The sequence below is a fragment of the Balaenoptera physalus genome (assembly GCF_965194825.1).
Source record: "Balaenoptera physalus genome assembly, chromosome: 6".
Classification (NCBI taxonomy): Eukaryota; Metazoa; Chordata; class Mammalia; order Artiodactyla; family Balaenopteridae; genus Balaenoptera; species Balaenoptera physalus.
Genome location: NC_138885.1, coordinates 118,420,866 through 118,443,017, shown reverse-complemented (window position 1 = coordinate 118,443,017; position 22,152 = coordinate 118,420,866). Strand labels below are relative to the sequence as shown.

General features: G+C 39.5%; 1 protein-coding gene across 1 annotated transcript in view; it reads left to right on the top strand.

Moving 5' to 3' along the window:
* LOC309662263 (cyclin-Y-like protein 1) overlaps positions 1 to 22,152 on the top strand; it is a gene marked incomplete at its 5' end in the record, with an annotated part of 84,168 nt that overhangs the window by 49,636 nt on the left and 12,380 nt on the right. Inside the window, 4 exons of the mRNA XM_082464722.1 lie at positions 10,031 to 10,105; positions 11,991 to 12,025; positions 18,082 to 18,182; positions 21,735 to 21,770. Of these exons, the coding sequence (XP_082320848.1) occupies positions 10,031 to 10,105; positions 11,991 to 12,025; positions 18,082 to 18,182; positions 21,735 to 21,770 (247 nt within the window). The remainder of the gene's footprint in view (positions 1 to 10,030; positions 10,106 to 11,990; positions 12,026 to 18,081; positions 18,183 to 21,734; positions 21,771 to 22,152) is intronic.

The following is a 22,152-nucleotide window of genomic DNA, read 5'->3' as shown; positions in this document are numbered from 1 at the left end:
GCTTTCTACAGAGCCCACTGACTCAGGACGGCTTCGATTAACAAACTCCCGCGGCGCTTCCCGCAGGACCGGAAAGCTCGGAGCGCGAGAGATGAATGGAAACCAGAGTCTGGGGCGCGCCGCTCGGGGGGCGGGGCAGCCGCGGGCGGGGGCGGGGCATTGTGAGTCACATGCCTGCGCTCTGAGGAGGGCGCGTGGAGGGAACTCTGGTCGTGATTGGTCCGTCGTAACCAGGTAACCGAAGGACACATTCCGGTAGGCAAGGGCCGGCCGGGCTAGCTACTTTCAGTCGGGAGGCGGCAGCGGAAGGAGGAGGAGCTCCGGCTGCGCTCTCTCCCTCAGTGGCTGCGCGTCTCAGCGCTTGTCTGGTTCCCAGCCCTTTTAAATAAGCGGGTCTGGTCACCGCCCTCACAGACTAGTTGGTTCCGGGGAGGCAGCGGCGGGGGTGCGGCCGGGGCCGGACCCCTGCCCGGGGCCCAGCGGCTGGGCAGGGGTGCGGCCGGGGCCGTACCCCTGCCCGGGGCCCCGGCGGCTGGGCGGACAGGAGAGCGGCGGGCGAAGTCGCGTCTGCATGTGCGGCACAGCCCCGGCATAGCCCGGGGCTGCCAGTGCCCGCCGCGCCATTGTTGGGGGAGGGGGCGGCTTCTGTGCTCGGCAGAGTCGGGGGACGAGCGGAGGCGGCGGCGGCGAGGAGTGAAGGCGCCCCATGGGGAACTCGCTGTGTTGTTGCCTGTCCCCCAATGCCAGCCCCAAGTCGGGCCGGCGCAGGGGGTCAGCGGAGCCGGACTGCGAGTCTGAGGTCTACAAGGCGGCGGCCGGGAATGCGGTGGCAGTAGCTCCGGCGGCGGCTACCGTGGAACCCGCCGAGTTGGATTTCGCAGGTGGCGAAGGCCACCACCTGCAGCACATCAGCGACCAGGAGATGCCCGAAGGTAAGAAGCGGCGGGCGCGCCTCGCCCCTCGCGGGGTCGGCGCCGTCTGCTCTTGGGCTTACCTCTGGCCTCCGCCGCCCCCAGGGTCCCCCGGGAGGGAGACGCCGCCTAGGGCTCCTTCTTGCCCGGAGTTGGCTCTCCCAGGGCTGGGCACCGGGGACGAAGGCTGGCTCTGCTTGGCGTCCCCACCCCTTATTCTTTACCAGTCGCGTCCGGCCAGTCTCCTTCCCTCTTCCCTACCCGAATGCCCAATTCTTTCCCCCGTTCCCATTTCCCAGCCCGGCCTGAGACCCTCCAATCCGCGGCCCTTCCTGTTCGTGGTTCTATTTAACATCTCGTGGGACTTAGCAGAGACTTTCTGGTGTAGTCTCTCTTTTCTTAATGCAAACTTAAATACTCTAACTTCGGCGTATCCATCCCGTCTCCCTATCCAGATGGTACCTAAGCGAAGGAACTAGGTAAGGGCCTGATGACAGATTTCTATTCCTTAAGGTAGTTGATACTCGAGACAATTAAGACAAACATTAGAGGATTTGTCATTTAAATTCAAAATAGAGATGGACAGAGTCAGTGTGGTGTTCTTAACTAAAATTCTTTGGATTTTAATGTTTTCAGTCGCCCTGATAGAAGCTACTTTATCCCTTCTAACTATAATTTGAACACGATAGGAAAGAAAATGGTGGGAGAGGGGCTTAAAATAACTGTGAACGGTGTGAAACGTTACTGCCACGGCTGCAGAGAATAGTTGTTGGGTTTTTTTTCTTTACCAAAGGAGACCCCATGGAGTTCTGATTACTTTTAAATTCCCACTTTGACACAAGTATGTCTTCAGTTGCACAGCCTTAACCGACTTCTTTTGCACGTTGCCTGTTCTAAGGGAGGGGTGAGGTGGTTCCTGAGACTGCTGGACAGAAGTTTCAAAGGAGAAAAAACAAATTCAGATTGTAATTTGTAATATAAAGGTTTGGGAGTTAACATACCACATCCATCCTGCAGAAAAATGTCTCCATGGCTCCCTCCTCCTCCGCCCCCCCCCCCCCCCAGTAGAATACTATTTAACTTTAGGAATGTTCAGGTAAAAGTTCTGTAGACTAAGTGGCTGGGGGTGGGTGTTGTCGGGGAGGAGAGGAGAGAGAGAAGAGAGGAAATGTTTGATTTTTGCCTCTAGAATTTTGGAAAGGGATGGCTCTAGGTTAAAAAAAAAAAAAATTCTGGGTAGCATAGTGGCACTTTAATAAAGACTGTTCTTTGAAGTATAAAACATTGTATCATAAAGATGTTAAAGCCCCACTGGCCCATTTGTTTCATTTAAATGCCAGAGATTATTTCATTATTTCATAGACGAAATGTCTTACAGCTCTTCTATTTAAATTTTAGTTGGGTTTATTTAATTTCTTTAAAAGTTAGAATAATGAAGCCTGTGGATTCACCCTTATGATGGACGTGGCTTTGTAAGTGGAAAGTACTCCCTTTTCAGAATCGTTAGATATTGTGAAAGAATGAACAAATTATGTGAATTAATTGTAGCTTTAAACACAAAGCATGTAAGTACTTGTGAAAACTGCTCTGCTTGTTGCTATAAGGTAAGCCTCTAAATGATTTTTAAAAACAGTTAGTAGTTGGCTAGTGTAGGATGAGAGACGAAAATTGGACCTTTATAGAATTCTTTTAAGATTTACAATGCATTTTCTTGTGTATTTCACTCGGCCCTTCCATCTACAAATAAGGCCCGTATATATTCTCCCTCTGTTGCCGATGAAGAAGCCAAGACTTAGAGATCTGAAATGACTGTGTAACACAGCTACTGAACAAAAGAGACAGACTTGGGAGGTGGTAGATATGCCAAATTCAGTTCTTGGGATGCTTAAGAAACTGTTTAGAGTGCACCTTATATTTTATTATAATTTATCCATAAGTTAGGCCTATCTCAGCATACTCCAGTTTTGATTATTGCCATTCCAGTTTATTGTACACAACTCAGAAGCAACATTTACCTCTCCATTCTCTGTCTGTACATACATTGCAATGGATATGAATAAAAGTAGAAGTCATGAAATAGCCTAAATTTATCAGTCAGGTAAACACGTTGATATAATTTAAAGAGTTTGTTCTGGTGAAATCCAATTGAAGCCGAGAATGCCCTGGACAGAGGGACATTAGGGGAAGCTGGTAAGCGGGCAGGTAAGGTACTAAGCATTTAGCATACGACTATGTATGATAAGGAAGGAGTGCTAAATCAGGAACTGGAAAAATAGAGTTCATGAGTACAGAATTTACCTTTTTATGTTTAACATGATTGTTAAAATTTCATTTCAATTTGTCTTTTTTGGGGGGGCATTCGATAAAGTGATAAGAGAAACCTCAATTTCAGCATTTGCCTATTAATTAAGTTTCCATAGAAACAAGGTCAGAACACCAAATATAAAGTACAGGCACATTGGAAGTTTGCTCTTCATGTCTTTATTTCAGACAATTTTGTATCAGTTTCCCTGGAAACTGAGAAATACCTACTCAGATATAAAACATTTTGGCTTTTCTACAGTGAAGAATTATTTGGTTACTTAGAGAAAATCGTACATAAATGATGCTCTGTCTTGTTCTTCAGAAACATTGGAGAAGAACATGATTTCTTCAAGCCATCTCAAAAAAGTAACTCCTAAGAACGTAGTATAGATTTCAGATAGACTCAAAAGAATTTTTTACTACTTTGTCTTTAACAGTATATCTAATATAACTGATGGTAGTGTCATAATAGAAAAGAAGATGCTACGGTCCTATTATCTGATTTTATTTTTATTCATCAACTTTTCATACAGCCTTTATGTTCTGACCTTAGGAGCTTTGCTAATTTTCTGGTGAAAGGTGCTCTCTCAAGTGACCCCTACCTCCCATCCCCCTGAAGAGTGGGTAGGGAAGGAATTGGCAATATGATGTGGAAAAACCTCTGAGCAACAGATCTTTCCTTTTTTTGGTGACAGTATTAATGAACATTTGATGTGAAAGATTGAGAAAACACAGAAAAGTCCTTCACTCACACACAGAATATCCAGAATTTTTATTAATATTTTGGTGTTGATTCTTCCTGAACCTTTTGTATGCATATAAACATAACATTGTGTTTATTTTACAAAGATGGGATTGTTCTTTATGTGCCACTTTGTAACTTTTTGTTATAAAGAAAAGTAACAACATGAAGCTCCTGTAACCGTGCTGACACCTAGAGAGTGCTCCAGGGTGATGTATTTCCATGCAGCTGCGCATAGCTCTACAGCCTGCCTTTTACCAACTGTTTACTGGGCCATCGAATAACCTTGGAGCATAATTCATTTACCCAGCCTTTATGGTTGAGCATCTTTTATAATCCCATTATAATGCTTTAGTCAGGGGACACAGATAAAAACTGATGCATTGTATTGATACTTCCCTATAGCATTCTGATTGTACACTTTGTCTTACGACTTAATTAAATTCATAGGGTGAGTCATTTTGTAGTAAAGGTATTTTAACATTAAATGTTCTTTTTCCAAATTAAAGTTACCATTGATTTTTCACTGAACATTAGATTTCCTCTTTTAGGTTTTCGTGGTTCTTGGTAACCTGTCTTGTGTCTTTGATTCTGAGTAACTAAACTACTACTCTAAGAGATCTGAAATTAACTCTGGTCCTAGGTGACAGACACATCAAAAGACAGCATTAGAAGAAATCTTAGATGATGTGGGAAAATTGGGAAAACCTTAACTGGTTTTGGGTACACTGAAACATGATTATTAGGCACCATTCCAGAGGCAGGACAAACAGTGGTTAGACAAGACAAAACCCGTATCCTAACTCAGGTCCTTACTTTCTAGAGGTGCCTGGGGGCTGACGACACAAGAATAACATCACGTAGTGAGAACACTAAGAAAGAAAATGAAGGTAATGGGCTGGGGAGGAGGACAGTTTTACAAGGGGTGGTTAAAGACAGCTTCTCTCCTTAAGCGACCCATGAGCAGTCCTAAGAGAGCCGTGTGAGGCTGTGGGAGAAGAGGCTTCTGTGCAGTTCCTAAGAAGGGAATATGCTTGATGCGTGCCAAGGACAGAAAGATGGGTGGCTGCAGCTGAGTGAATGAATGCCAGGAGGAATATGGGGGATTAAGACCTTGTATGCCTAGTGGGCCTTGACCAAAAAATATGAATTTTAGTCTAATTGTAATGGGAAACCATTGAAGGATTATATGCAGGGGAATGATGTTAATTCTTAGAAAAAGGGAAGGGGGGTAGAGAGGGCGGAGGGAGATCAGACCAGCTACTGTGTGAGAATAGACTGTAAGGGTGGAAGGAAGCAGAGAGGGAGACCAGTTAGGAGGCTGGTGCGGTAGCTCAGGTGAGAGCCAACAGTGGCTTGAACAAAAAAGCGATATTAATAAGGGTCTAAAATAGGCTGTAGTATATAGATTGCTCTTGCATTTCATTTGATTCTCACCATGTTCTGAGTTAGGTAGTGTAGGAATTCTTCTCTTAGGTATAAATTGAGTTGTCCAAGGTTTTAAAAATGAGTATTGATAGAGAGTAGGACTGTAAATTCCAAATGCATGGCATATAGGAACAGAATTTATTGTTGACATTATGTGAGCTTCTTTGGAATACTACCTTTTTTCTCAGCCTTTTTTGTTGTTGTTGTTTTAGTGTATTAAAGTAATAAAACTTAAGAGTTAAAACAGTAACACTGCGTAATGTGAAATGAAATGAAGGTAACTTGCAACCCAGAAAGGTTCTTAAAAGTCCAAGAAACTGAGTAAAGTGCTCTTTAGAAATATATAAAGCCAGGTGTACTTACCTATGTGTCACCTCTCAGTCATGATCACTGTAACACTGATTGAGGATTAAAATAAGGCAAAACTGAGAACCAGGGTAGAGGCAGGTACAGAAGCAGTTGGAAACCAGAGCTGGGAAGTTTGGAAGCCAGGATTGTCAGAAGCTAGGAAAGCAGGATCAAGGCTTGGGTGAGCAGTAGCCTGGCAGGTGCAGGAGCCTGCTGTGTACCCGCTGGTGAGGCAGCCCAGCTCAGGGCTGGCTGGCAGGAACTCCCTGACTGCGGTGGAAAGTGTGGACGCAAAGAGATGAAATCATCAGTTTACATGGTAATTGTAAAGATTGTAATGTTTGTATTATGAGCCATAAAACTAATACACTGCACAGTATAGGGATGCTAGGGCAATTCAGTAAATGCAGTGGTTACCGTTAAGTAAACTGGTGCTCAGCAGTTGGCCCAGAAACTGCTGACATCTCCTGTTTATTTGGAATATATTGAAATCAATATGTCGATATTAATCGCTTTCTGAAATATGCTGCTTCTGTCAGATGCTTTCTTGGTCACTTCCCTCTCCCTCTAATATTTTAACAAGGACAAATCATTTATCGACAGTTTGATAGCATAGTTTTAACACTTTTAGCCTTCAGTAATGCATTTCATTTGTTCTAAGTTGCCTATGTTTTCACACTTTTAACAACTGCAATTGAGATGGATCTTAACAACTGGTAGAATCTTAGATTGGAGGAAAAACAGTACTCAGTGTCGGTGGTGTTTTACAGGTTTCCTCTGAGGAATGTTTACATGAAGACCGAGTTTAATTTTTTTTTAATCATACTTTTTCTACATCGACCTATCATGCTGTCAAATAAGTTGCAATTTAAATTGATAATACAAAAATGATGGGTCTTAAAATACAGTTTTAATCATAACCCCTAATCATGAGCTCAAGAATATTTCTCCTGGGTAAAACATTCTTAGAGGTTTCTAAAGAAATAACTTTCGGAAGAATCCATGTAATTTCCTGAATGCACAGTAATTCCCTGAAGTCTCTAAATTACTGTGTGTGCATGTGGTGGGGAGAGGGATGAGAGGGATGGTGGGTGGTAAAGCTTTGCTTAATAGTTGGCAGTCTTACCTTTGTGATAGTGAAGAGTGTGGTAGGTTTTATCATAGTCTCCTTAGGCTCTTGGGAAGATAGTTCATGGGAAGTGCAGAAATATTGTGTGTATGTATGAGTTTACTGTCTAATGGCTCACATGTCCATTCTATAAGATAGTGATGTGGTATTTTTCATTAGCAAAAAGTGCAAGTTATATAGGCTATAAACAAAAGATTAATATTTTCTGAAAACCTCATGCAAACTGACAGCAGTAGGGCCCTGGTGTTTACAGTACATTCAAATGATAGGCCAACTCACCAAAGTGGAAATAACACTGATAACTGTGGGAAAATGGTCAAACTGTGTAATCAGAAGAAATACAAATTAGATCTACAGTGAGGTTCCTCATTCATATCAGTAGGAATTTTTTTTTTTTTTTCAAGTATCCAAAGCAAGGGTAGGAACTCAAAATGTCATGATTGGTAGCATTATACCCTAATGTGCCCCCCACCTTCTTTAGGAAGCAATTTAGCATTGTACATGGAGCCGTGAAAGTGATCTAACCTTTTGGCTTAGTCATTCCACTTCCGAAGATCTTTGCTAAGGAGATAAAACCATTATTTTAAAAAACTATGTACATGAAGATTTTCCTCATAATATTTTAAGAATAGAACTTTGTAAGCACCAATCCCCAGCAATAGGGGATTGGCTAAGTCCAGTATAGGAATAACACTTGATGGGCCAGTGTGTATTCATTAAACAATAAATATGCAACAGTGGGGTGGAGAGCGCTTCTTAGTAACAAGAAGACATAAATTGTACACTAATTAGAGCTTTTTTTAACGTATAAGAAAAGCAACTAAAAGTAACGGTTGTGAATCATTGTGTGTTAATGATTGTGAATGGTTGTGTGTAACTTTTAAACAGAGCATCGTTTTGTCTCATGCAGATTTTTGTTCATGATATTTGTTAAAGGAATGAGCAAGTGACTTTTACCTTTCCCCACCTTTAGTGTGATCATCAGTACTGCTGATTAACCAGGTCTCCTTCAGTTGCAAGTTAAAAGAACATCACAGAGTTAAGCACTACTTGACCCAGGAGTTAAATGATCTCCTCAGTTCTGCTCTCCTCTGTTGATGTCTCCTGAAAAGCCTTTCCCCTCATGATAGCAAGGGGAGTGTCCAGCAGCTCAAGACTAGCTAAGGATCCTAGAGTACAGTTCTGCCTTTCTCTTTTCTTGGCAAGCCCCAGGACAGCTGTGATTGATTGGCCGTTCCTGGGTCCTGTGCCTACCTTTGAACCCCCTAGGATAGAGTAGGGAGAGTGCCAGCTTTTTTCTGGTCACTTGGGCTAAGTTTACTTTTTTTTTTTTTGCATGTTGTCATTTCTTTTATCCCAGCCTTCTTGACTTTTGTATTTAGATCTGTAGTAGCACATCTTGGTTTGGCGGCTGTGTGTGTGTGTGTGTGTGTGTGTGTGTGTGTGTTAAAGCTTGCTTCTCTTTGATTCTGGCACTTAATTTTCCTGGACTTCCATTGAAAATTGTTAAGTTTTACCATGCCATAGACACTGATAAATAAGACAGCTACTTTGCAAACATTTCTGCTTATTTTTTAGATTCAAATGTAGTCTATTTACTTTCTTTTTGGTATAGGTAAGTAGTCATGAATTCTTTCGGAAGCTATAGGTTAGAGGCAGCTGTGAAAGTCTCTGCCTGCCATTTTGTGTACAGCTGAAATAATTTATTTTCCCATTGTCTTAATTTTTCAAATATGTAGGAGAAAAAAACTTTAAAATAATTGTATGGGTCTTTTACATAAAAATGTTGAATAGAATATTTTCTCCAAAAGCAGCTTGATAAACTTCAAATTCAGTGAAGGAATTTTCATGAAGAACAAAGCAGTTGGTTTAGCTCTGTAAATTACTAGTGCTGGCAATGACATTAAAATGGATGGCTCAGATTCCTGTTAAAACGGGAAGTCCAAAATTACTGTTCGTGCCACATTCTTTCTGGGTGGGAAAAGGGGATTCTAGGTAGATACATTTGTGAAATGCTGGGTTAGACAGAATTCACTACTAGACTAATTAGTTTTTAATATATCAATGTGTGTATTCTTTGGATTCTCTAAGAGGCAGGGATATATTTGTATTTCACTTTGACCATCAAAGCCATCTTTCAAAAACAGATCAGTTATTATGTGGTTTGGGAAATAATTGCCTTAACCATTACTCTTTATCTGAATCTTGGTCCAGTTTCTTAAAAGATTGGTTAAATGGTTTGAGATGGACTTTGCTGAGGAAGTGTCATAGGGCTTTTATGTTTGTTTGTTTGTTTGAAACAACAACCGTACTATCCTGTGTGGTAGCTTGTGCTTGTTTTGTATTTCTGCCTAAATAGAAGACGCTATCCCACCTTGGTGCAAGGTGGGCTACAGGCAGACCCACCTTTTCGTGTAGGTATGGCCAAAATTTTTTTCTAGTAGCCCTATGATCTGCTCCAGAAAGTACTCTTATTGAAGCCCCAAATTAATCATGCAGCGTGGAATGAAGAAGTGAGTTTAGCTTTGGAAATAGAGGGCAAAGTTAAAAATCACTCTCATGGAAGTGTTCCTCTAGATTAGAACATTGAACTTTTATGTAGTCCTCTTAAATCTGCCATGATGAATAGCCCCCAGATAAACCACAGCCAATGAAATGAGTTCATTTGTTGAATGGAGTTAGAATTAGCCATTTGATTGTCTGAAGAACATTTGCCAAAAGCAACTCACTTCGTTTTGGCATATTTGATATATTGAGCTGGTATCTGACAGTAGTTGGCCACAGCATAACTTGCTTCTTGAGACTGTTCCTGGAATGTGCTAGTAATATCAGCTTTAAAAGAGGGTGACTGAATTTTTAATTGATAAATAGGAGGGGAGTCACATATATGATTCATCTAAAAATGGCATAGATTATTTAGGTGCAAGTTAAAGAAGTCTAAGACATAGCCATGGTTTTAGTCCACATGTATGGAGAGTTTCTACAATTTTGCTGTTTCCCAATAGAATTTTTATATTGTGCCTTTACTAAAATTGCCTTTTTGTCATTACTAAAAGCTCTTCTCAAGACTATTAATAACTGGTTTCAATCAATGTGTAGCTATCTTTAAAATCATGTATTTTTCTACTCAACTAAATCACCACACCTTTTTCTCTTCTTCCTATACAGACTTAGCTTTGGAACCAAACCCTTCTGACCACCCAAGGGCAAGCACCATTTTTCCGAGCAAATCTCAAACAGATGGTAAGGCAATGCTTTTTTTTCCCTGAGAAAAAGAGTGAAAACTGTTTTTGTTTTGTGTATTATAGGAGGTATTTAGAAAAACTCTTACAGTGGTTTAAATGTTTCACTTTTTTATGTATTCACTTGTCTTATTTTAATATGTTGATGATACAGTTTCCTTTAGTTGTCAGTGTTTTAGGGAGGAGAACACTTAGACTATCTGTTTATACATTTTGCCACCTCTTTATCAACATAGTCAACTGGCCACATGATTTAGATGTGGTCTATTTCTCCATGCTACTTTGTCCTTTTCCCCTTGCTCCGAAGAGCACATATGTTAAAGACAAATGATAGGGTTTAGGTCACAGTTAGGTTTTCATTTGATCAAATCAGAAAAATCAGTTGTTATATGTGGGAATTGAGCCTTGTGATTTTGGCCCTGTTTTACACAGTGTTCAACCAGACGAGCCTATCTCACATCCAGATTTATGCTACTCAGAACTTTTAAGCTATTCAAAACTTTCTCATCCTAATGTAGTGCTGTGCCAGGGTAATAAGAGCAACATGCCATATGGGGTTTTCCAGAAGATTATCCTCAGCATGTGAAACTCATATACATTTCCTGTGTCCTCCTTGTTTTAAGATGAGAATCAGAACCGTAGAATTTTTTGCACTCCTGCTTGCCTGCTTGTCTTCCTGAATGTTATGTTAAATCCTAGTTTATTTGCTAAAAAGCCATACGTGACCAAGTTTTTCAGTTGATTACGAGAGCAGGAATACAAGAAGTGAACATTCCATAATATTTAAAGTGATGCAGCACAATAAAAAACGGAGGTTTGGTTTTTTGTTGTTGTTGTTTTGCTTTTTGTTTTTTTCCGTTAGATCACTGGTTTTTATAAAAGGATATAACTCAGGAACAGCCAGATGGAAGAGATGCATAGGGCCAGGCATGGGGACAGGGCACAGAGCTTTGATGCCCTCTGCAAGGGTACTACATGCTCACCAACCTGGAAGCTCCTGGGGTTTCTAACTTGCATTTTTCTAGTGTGTGTACTTGAGCCACTCCTTTCTGGTTAGGATTGCTCTATTTCTCAGTTTCTTCCAGAGCCATGAGCTGCTCACATGTAGAGGGGCTCTGGAGACAGTAAAAGAAAAGCTGTCCCATGCCTGTCTCTCTCTTCAGCCTTAAGGAATCCGTGCCTGTGATGCCTGTCTGGAGTTAAAGGAGGCAATGTGAGCAAGAGTGTGGCCTAAGACCCTCTTCAGGCTTTTATTCTTCTGGCCTTTGTTGGAGCAAAACCGTTTTGTGTGCTGTAGATATGTTCATTTAGGTCAGCACACTCATTTTAAAATTTACGTTTAACATAGGTTACTTTCCAGTTGTGTATTTTTTCAGTAAGGTATTTGAGTAGGTTACCATTAAGTGGTTCAGGATGCTTCCAGAGATCCTGGTGCGTTCGGAGACGAGTGCCTGGCCAGAAACTGGTTCGTAGAGTCGTCATCTGTAGATTGTGGTAATTAAAGTAAGCTGTGTGTAAATGAAGACTTAGAAAATACTCCTGGCTAGTAGTTCAGCTATGCAGCAGGTACATTTTTTTATTAGCTAAGTTTCTCACCTGGCCTGATTTGCTTTGTCCTTTTCTTTTGTAAATGGGGAGTCTTTCATTTGTGCCTAATACAGAATATCTATTAGGTCAAAAAAGTGAAACTAAGTTTTTAGATTTTATTTATAGGACTCATCTTGCTGGGTGATTTAAATTATATATTTTGTTGGAAATTATTTTAAAAAATAGAATGGAATTCTATCTCATTGTGTTATTGGTAATCCATCAGATAATTAGTGACTACTTTTATTTTTCTATGGCATTTGTATCAGAATTCATCAGTTAATTTTTTTTATTCTTAGTGCGGGAAAAGAGGAGGAGCAACCATTTCAACCATGTAAGTAAACAGTTGAAAAGTTAAGAAATTAATAGTTTGAATTAAAAATATGTCTGCCATGATTCCTAAAAATATGATGGATCCAATACTGTTAGCATGGACCTCTTTTTTGTAGATTTTCTAAATCTCTATTTTCCTAATTATCAAATGGATTCAGGAAAGTCTTTGACTTAGTAGTGCCCATTTTTTAAGGGTTCTGACATTTACGTTAAATTTCACTAATACGGTTGTAGTATAAAGATCTGCCTTAAATTCTTTTGCCTTATTTTTTTGATCTTATTTTTTAACCAAAGTAATAAAAGTATAACAGGTAAGTTAATTTTTAGCACTGTCCATTGACTTCTTGTCATAGCAGGTGAAAGCTGAGCTTCTTCGCTCCACCATGACGTTATTTCCCTCCCTGTGTTCCCTCAACATGTATCAGTTTTTATTAAATCAGAATCAATGTTTACATTACTACGACTCTGCAAATATTGTGCATTGCTGAGCCATATAGTTCTCTGACTGTGCCTCCTCCTTGTACACCCTTCATTCTTTTTCTTAAATATTAATGAAATTGGAGCACTTCTGCACTTCTCTAGGATAACCCAATCCCCCTTTTCCTAGCCAACGTGATCTCACACAGCCAAATGCAGTAAGTAGCTCCCTGCCCGGTCTCCCTGCTTTCACATTCTTCATTTTTTCTGTGGAATTAATTTCCTGACTATATTCACTTGCCTGTTTTCTAACAGTTATTTTTTTCCCCAAATGTTTTAACATTTGTCACATGCCTATGAAAACTATTTTCCGTCTACTAAGCCACATCTGTTCCATTTTTTTCTTGGAGACACTTTGCCCCAATCTTTTGTCTTCCTACTCCCATATAGACTAGTGTTCCCCTAGGCCTGCTCTATGCCTCTTTTCCTGGGATATCTGTGTGAAGTCATCTGGGATCTCACATAACTCTGCTCTCTTATGTTGGATCCCCTATGTCCTAGATTCTGTTTCCCTCTTGTCTTGTTATACTTCCTTGTTTTACTGGAGCACATTTTCCTGGGAAAAGGGCACATGGGCAGAAAGTTTAGAGAGATCTAGCCTCTCTGAAACTCCTTCTATTTGATAAAGTATAGAATTCTCAGTTGAAACTAATTTTTGCCGTTCTAAAGACATTTCCCTCTCATCTTCTCATTTACACTGTTGCTCTTAAACCTGTTGACATTGTATGGTACATTGTACATTACCGATTTTAGTCATTTTCCCCCATCCCTTCCTTCTCGGGAACCTTTTAGTACCTTCCCTCTCCCTGGGATTTTGAAATTTCATAATTTGGTTTGGTATAGACCTTTTTTGTGTGTTTCTTTGATATTCTGTTTTTTTCTTCCAGGTTCCTATTATTCAGATGTTGGAAGTCTTAGACTTACCAGATCGCTAACTTTTTTCCCCTCCTGCTTTGCATTTTGTCTTTTTGTCCTGCTTCCTGGAGATTTCCTTGACTGTGCTCTAATCCTTCTATTGAATATATTGTTTTGTCTACCTTATTTTCAATTTATAGAGTTCTCTTATATCCTGTCATTCTTTTTTTCACTGATGCAATTTCAAGTTTTCATTTGCTCCTGAGTTTTTATCACTCCCATCAATTCCTTCTTCCCGTTTTGTTTTGTTTTTTTTTAAAGCGTCCTTATATTTTATTTTATTTATTTATTTTTTGGCTGCATTGGGTCTTGGTTTCTGCACGTGGGCTTTCTCTGGTTGCGGTGAGCTGGGCCTACTCTTTGCTGGGTGCGTGGGCTTCTCATTGCAGTGGCTTCTCTTGTTGCGGAGCACAGGCTCTAGGGCGTGCGGGCTTCAGTAGTTGCGGCTCATGGGCTCTAGAGCGCAGGCTCAGTAGTTGTGGCGCATGGGCTCAGTTGCTCTGTGGTATGTGGGATCTTTCTGGGCCAGGGCTCGAACCCGTGTCCCCTGCATTGGCAGGCGGATTCTTAACCACTGCGCCACCAGGGAAGTCCCATTCCTTCTTCCTGTTTTGATCTCTTACTTGTTGGGGGCTTCCCTCAAACGCGTGATGGTCCTTGGCTGTCTGTTAAGATCTAATTGGAAGCATCACTTGGACAACTCGTTAACTGATGGGCCTCACTGCAAGGATTTGGGGACCACGCCTCTGAACTCTGAGCCTGCCTTGGGTTCTGTAAGACAAACTGATTTTCTTGTTCCTGTCCTAGTCACTCTCTGTAGGTACCAAGGTTGTGCTTCCTCTGTTCTGCCAGGTCAGTTACCACTCCTTTATCTAGACTTTTCACCTTTCAAACATTAAAAATCATCTGCTGTTTATCCTGTCTTATGTATAGCTTTTTTAAAAAATGCCTTTAATTCTAATGAGATGATATCTGAAAGAAGGGGGAGAGGAAATAGATTTGTGGTCAGTCTACTCAAACTTAGATTTATTCTTTGAATATAGGTTCTGAGTTTGAAGTTTAATGCAATATAATTAACGATATTAATTCAGACAATATTTTTGATTATACCTATAATTAGAATATTATACTTTTCTACTAAGGCCTTGAGTATGAATTCTATTCAAACCACTCACCCTACCATATTGTCCATTAATGTGCAACATAGATGGAGTATTACAGACTTTTCAGTGAAAGTCATTGATGCTTAATAAACGTATCCAAAACTTGTGAAAAGGGGGAAGAAAAAAGTGAACTTCAGCTTTATTCTCTCTTTTTTTTTTTTTTTTTTCATTTATATACTTTTATTTGGGAATGTTTAAATCAATACAGAGAAAACGAAATTTCAGAGACAATGAATATCATTAGTTTGGATATCATTACTTTATTATAAAAGAAACACGGAAATTATTTACAGGATGAAAGATTTCAGAACTTCAGTGGCAGCTTCACGTGATGCCATTGGGGGAACGGGCAGCTTCACGTGATGCCATTTCAATAGTGACTTATTTTAGTCGACATATTTTCCAAGAATGTCACCATCTCTAAATAAGAAATAATCCTTGTCATCTAGAACTACTTTGGTGCCTCCATATTCTGGGAGAAGAACTTTATCTCCAACTTTCACACTAACTGGTTGAATCTCTCCACCCTTTCCTTTAGAGCCTGATCCAACAGCTACTACCATTGCTTGCAATACTTTTCCTTGCGATTTTTCTGGAAGCATAATGCCTCCTTTGGTTACAACTTCGGGTGCACTTCTTTCAACTAATACTCGGTCAAAGAGGGGAAGAAACTTTCTAAATGCCTGTCCTGCCATGACTCGGGTTGCCGCACTTCGTACTCTCGCTCTCTCCAGCTTTATTCTTTTAATGGGTTAAAATCAGAGGCAGTAGGCACAATGGGAAGAGTCATTGGGTGGGGGCAGGATTTCAACAGGTACTTGACCTTTAATGATAAGCTTTGAGGGTTGTTACTTACTAGCCTCCTAGGTATGATTATTTTCTAGTCTTCACCATTAAACCTGCAGTCTACTAAGCAACCTTTCCCCTTATAAAGATTGTAAAAGTCCATGTATTTTGTCCTTAGTGCTGAATGAAGATAAATACTCTTCTTCAGTGACCAATTGAAATAATACCTATGAACATTAAACTGTCAGTAGTGTTTTTTGCTACTTGTTTTTTTTTTTTTTTGTATTTGCATTTTATACCCTTATGTGTGTCAGTGCAGTTTATTGAGGTTGTGAGCCAGCAATGGTAAAGCTTTAATCATAAGGGACAGTTATCTTAAATTTTCAAGCAAGATGAGAGGAAAGTAATCTGCTGGCAGCTAACATATCTAGGCTTTGCTCAGAGGCTTCAATTCTGCCATCCTTTAGTGAACACTAGATGCTGGAAAGTTTGAATAGTTTCAGGAGTAGGCCTGTGGAAGTGTTTCTTTTGTAGGATCGAGCCAGTAGACTGTAAGTTGCTGATACAACTTAAATGAGCCCCCATAGGATTATAGAGCACATCTAATTAAAAATTTTAAATGTTTTAGCAGTAATATTTCCAAAGACAAATCAATATACATTCATAATAGAAAAAAAAGTTTTTAATAGAGGAAAACAGGATAAATAGCACCCAAAGCTCTACCAACTAGTCTATATTTTGGTACATTTCCTTACTATTTTTATTCCCCTCATATATATAGATTTTTGGTCAGCATTGACTTTTATTACGTGTAGTGTATGTCATATTATACCCTAATAGTAGTGACCTTAAAAGATAACCTGCTTCGTTTAGAATCAAAGTATTTGAATGAGTGAATTTTCATTTTTCATGCTGTATCTGTTTTTTGAGATTCTAAAATTACACATTAACCAAATAGCTTAAGGACCATATCAGAGTTTTAGTTTAAAACATTTCTAGCTTGAAGGAGAAATTAGTCTTCCAAATAGTGATACTGTTTCAAATATGTTACATCTAGAACTTTTTGTTAATAAGGAATAAGTGGCTTTGCATAAAGCATCTGAAACAAGCAAAATGGTGTTTTATATATGCCATTTGGATATTTCTGATTATTGGATACTGGCAATTTTTATTTAAATGCTCTGTATTTTAAAAAGCATCAACTAGATTTTCTCCCTGCCTCACCTTTCATGTATTTGTGGAGGACATTGATGGGAGAGTGTGACAGCATGGTGAAAACTATTTTATATGAATAGGAGGAAGGAAGGCTCATCTGAATTAGTAAACAAACAAAAACCAAAACCAAAACCCAGCTTTAAAATTGTTCGTATTCTGTGGTATTAAAGAATGCTACTCTTCCTTCCAGTGGCTTTCAGTGATTGGGATTTGGTTATTGGCCTTACTTTAAGGAACAGAGTTGTCCTAACATAGTTTAGGCCATTTTAGTATTTGACTATTGCCGTGTTCATGGGCTCTTCACAAATAAATGGATACTTCTAAAGTGTTTTAAAGATAGTTCATTCTCTAGAGGGTCTCAAAAAGTTCTTTGTCACCTATCCAACACCACTGTAGATAAATTCTCACGAATTTGTATCTTTAGTAAGATTTACCTCCAGTTGTAACTGATCTTAAATAATTTCTCAAACACTTGTCGAATCCTAATTTGTCCCAGATTCTGTGCTCAGTAGCTGGAGGTAGGAGAAGAATCTTCCTAACCTGGAGAATCTTGTTTACTTAAGAGGGTGGTACTATGCAAGCAGCTGAGACCATGGAACAGTTGGTAAATTAGATGTGTGAGTGTGCAGAAAGTGAGAAGTTTTGTGGTGTGCCTGCTGGCAAAGGGATCCTAGAGGCAGATGGGGTCAAGCTTGCTGGGACAGGAGGAAGAAAAAGGCATTGCAGGCAGAGAGCAGCATGGGTGAGGCAGGAGTGTCAAATAACACGTAGAACAGAATTAGTACAATTTTGAAATGAATGGCAAGTATTCTCTGAGGTTCTCACTTGAGTAATGTACTGGCAGTCTTACTTAAACATGAAGTGAGAAGTTAAATTCTCAGAGTTGTTTTATCCGTTTTTTTTGGATGCGAGAGAATCTTTAAGCAGTACCTTTTTGTCCTCCAGATAAGGAAATTGAGGCCCAGAGAGACTTATGGCCCCCAGCTTTTTAGTGATAGAGCAGCCCTGGCATGCCCAGCCTCTGATTGGAAAACGTTTGTTTCGTCACACTGTCTCCTGAACTAATACATTTATTATTGGTGTTCATTTACTGCAGTGAAATGCTCCTACATCGGTATTACATAAAGCATTACGTTTTATTGTAGTAACTGAATAGAAATAGGAAATCTCAGCTGCATTTCATTGCTTAAGGAAAAAACCCTGAAATCTTATTCTAAACTTTTTACATTATTATAAAGGTAATTTATAATAGGTGCTTGCCAGGTTTGATTATAGGTACTATATCAAGGCAGCATTTTATAACCCATTTCTCAAAGCTCGTCTGTGGAAGTCAGAGTATAGAGGTTTCCCATAGAGCTGCACATGATATCACACTCAGGCAGTTCATGGAGTGTAAGAAAAATCTTAATGCTTTATCGTTTGACATTTTAACCGAGGAAAAACACACACTTGATAGGTTTAACTTACTGTGACATTTTCTTCTATTTCCCTTCCCCTTCAGGTATCTCCAGGGCAGCTTACTAAAAAGTATAGCTCATGCTCAACAATATTTCTAGATGACAGCACGGTCAGCCAGCCTAATCTTAGAACCACAGTAAAATGGTGAGTACAAGTAGGTTGCCAAGGGCTGAGTGACAGACCCCCTTATCGCTAAAAGCATCCTAGACATACATAAGTTCATTCATTTGAATTGTCCTTTTCAGTGATCAGGTTAAAAAACTGGTGTCAACTATAGATTGATTTCAAGGACCTAAATATGAATTTTCAGTTTCCATTTTAATCTTAGAGCGCATGATAGAAGGGAAAGCCAGTTAGCAAATAAGAAATCCCAGAAAAAGTATAAATCTTTATTTGACGCGTTTCTGTTGCTAAGCCATTGTTGAACACAGTGAGAAAGAGAGGTGCTTTTGATTGGCTGTTTCTAGAGACAATTATTACTGTATGAGTTGTAGTCCTCAAACAACGTGCACTACTTTGGAAGCTGCTCTTAGAAGAAGGAACAGCTTGTCCCCTGCTGGCACCAAAGCGAATCTGCATTTAAATTTAATTGGAGTTTGTCAGATTTATCCCACTGTGCTTTTTTTTTTTTCCTGCACTCTTTCTGTATGAAATTTTACTTCTCCTTCCTGTCCCCCAAAGAGGGGGAGAATATATCAAACCAGTCTTAAGAAATACACACTCAAGCTTAATTTCTTTGTAGATGAAATTTGTTCAACTGAGGTTTTAACTTAATAGACACATTTAAGTTTTGTTTATATATATATATCTCCAACACACTGTATCAATCACAGCAGAGAACAATAAAAGAGGTGAGGTTTCGGAAACATGGCTGTGGTCAGGCTTATACTTAAGGAGACACGAACAGTGTCATGATGATGGAAACCATTCTTTAATTTCTGGGAGCACCTCATAGTCCACAATTGGAGATGCACTTTCAAAACACCCTAATGATGAACCTTTCAAGCTTATTTAAGAGAAAAAAACCAAACGGGATGCAGAGCTTCTTGCCTCCTCCCTCGCGGTTGTCCACGAAACATTAACATCTCCTTAGGATATGAATGTTGATTTTCCAGAACACAGTTTGGGAAATGCTATTTGAAAATATTAATGTCCTTATCCTTAATTTTATTTGTTGTCTTAATTTTATAAGCTAATTGTATTTTTAATTGGTTTTTAATGTGCCAGCTTTTTTTTTAGCTATTTAAATTATCAGTAACTTCTACTTTAATTAAAGACAGCAAGTTCACAGTCATAATAATGTAACTTTCCTCTTGTGCTTACAATAATAGTTGCAGTCAAGTCATGTTTCAGCAAAAATTGAGCCCCATCTCTAAAGTCCTGAGTTTGGGCACTTATCACATAATCACTGAATGTTTTTATTCAGCCAAGACACTGAATCTGTGGGTACAAAAACCACTCTACTTTGGCTAGAGTCGCAGCTTCTTTTGAATTCAAAAGAGTCTGATGTCCAGTATATAATTCAAAAGTACTTTGAAAGTAAACCTTGCTCAGGGACTTCCCTGGTGGTGTAGTGGTTTAAGAATCTGCCTGCCAACGCAGGGGACACAGGTTCGAGCCCTGGTCTGGGAAGATCCCACATGCCGCAGAGCAATTAAACCCGTGCGCCACAACTACTGAGCCTGTGCCATAGAGCCCGCGAGCCACAACTACTGAGCCCGTGTGCCACAACTACTGAAGCCCACGCACCTAGAGCCCGTGCCGTGCAACAAGAGAAGCCACCACAGTGAGAAGGCCGCGCACCACGACAAAGAGCAGCCCCCGCTCTTGGCAACTAGAGAAAGCCCGCGCGCAGTAACAAAGACCCCATGCAGCCCAAATTAAGTAAAATTAAATAAAATTAAAAAAAAAAAAAAAAGATTAACCTTGCTCAGACAAGAAGGTTTCATCCTTTTTTTTCCCGACCTAGTCTAATTTTTGGAAGTACAGTAAATTTTAATTTGCTCTCATGAAGTTTTAGAAATGATCATTCATCACATTCATTATTGGTGAAATAAAGGTTTACTGAGAAAATTAATAGGGCCAATTGGCTTTTAGGAATGATTTTGAAAATGTTTATCATGGGGTTACTTTTCAGTGGGGTAGTTGTTCTCAGTGGGGTAGGTGAGCCTTATTAGAATCACTTATGCAACTTTTCAAGATATATGTTTCTGGATGCACAAAGTCCACCCGCCTGCCCCCGCCTCCAAGACACAGTGTCTGTGTGTCTGTCTGTCTGTCTGTCTCTCTCTCACCCACGCACACACACCTGTTGACAAGATGGGGAATGATGTGAAGCATGATTATATGGACAAAAGCATCCCGAGTGATTCTCCGATCTTAACCCTAACTCATTCATCCCTAAACTTTGCTGCACGCTGCAGTCATCTGGGGCTCTTTAAAAACAGTCCTGATGCCCAAGTCATACCCAGTGCCGGTTAAATCAGAACATCTTGAAGCAGAAGCCAGGCAGTTTTTAAAGCTTCTCAGATGATCCCAGTGTGCAGCTGAGCTTGGGAGCCACTATTTGGTTAGAGGGCAGGAGAAAGAGAACTGCTTCTGATAATTAGTGGGACCTTAGGTAAGTCAGTTTTAAGCCTTGGTTCCCTTATCTGTAAAATGGGTGGTTTAATTAAATGTCATCTACGGTTCAGTGGTCCTTTCCATCATAAAACTTCTAATGCTGTGATTTTAAAATCAATTTGAAGATGAAACTTTGAAGCACTATAGAAGTATCCATCTTTGATGCTAACGGTGTTACAGGCCTTTATACAAGTGCTAAGATTCTATAGACCTATTCTAAAATTCAGATTTGCCTTCCCTCAATTATTTTGAGTTTCATTTTAGACACTGAGAACAAAGGGGAGCATATAACTTAACCAGAGAACCCCTTTGTTGCCTAATATACAACATCTGTGAATAACTTAGGAATATAGTAACTTAAAAAAGACTACCTAAGGACTTGTATCTATCTGTTCGTTAATACTTTATTTAAAATAATTTGGAAATACCTGTCATTAATAGGATACTGTGTAGTATTATGCTGTCTTATTAGCACTGCTTATTTCAGGATAGCTAGACCTATCATCAGTTTTGTGGCTATAAAATTTTGCTATTAAATTTTCTAATAATTATGTAAAAGTGATTTGAAATCATTTTGGTATAGAGCACTTTTATTATTTACTTTTAAGGAAATAATGGAAAACGGATGGGTAGGTGGATAGCGAACTAAATCAACTGAAATGCAGGGGCTAACAAAAAAACCACACACACACACACACACCCCCACACACAAACTACTATATGGCTTAAATTTAAGCATGTGTATATATAGATATAACTTGTACAGGACAGAAGGTTTTGTGGGTAGAAGGACAAATGACAGGGGACATATGTAATAATTTATATATTATAATAATCAACCAAAACATGCCTTCTAACAGCATATCTAGCATTTTGGGTCTCCTAATTTTGCTAAAAGCTGAAGAACCTAAAACAAGGGGGAAAGCACCCATGTGGTACTGTTCTGAATTCGAGGATTTCGGGGCCACTGGGCCTCTGGAAGGTCTTCCCTCCTTGCTAACCCCTTTTTAAAAATGTCTTCAGGCCTGATATGATAAAAATCAGTGATGACAATGTATTTTTTTTCCTCCACAGTATGACTTTAGCAATATATTACCACATCAAGAACAGGTGAGCTCTTTTGAAACCTATCTTGTTATTCCAGCTAATTAATTTACAAGGTATCAAGTTTAGTGTTAGGTAATAACTATAGATGTTACTGGCATAAGCTTTTATTATTAGAGTGCTTTTATTACAATATAGAAGTGAATCATTTATTTTTCTCTTAGGACCCTTAATTCTTAGGTTACTGAGCATCCCAAAGAGTATTTGTTTATATGGGTTATATTGATAATTTACTGTATTAGAAATTGAAATTGAGAATTTAAAAAATTAAATTCATTGTATATTAAAACAGGGTGTGCCTTAGCACTACTGAAATTTTGAGCTAGATAATGCTTTGTTGTGGGGTGTCGTCCTGTGTGTTATAGGATATATAGCAGCACCCTTGGCC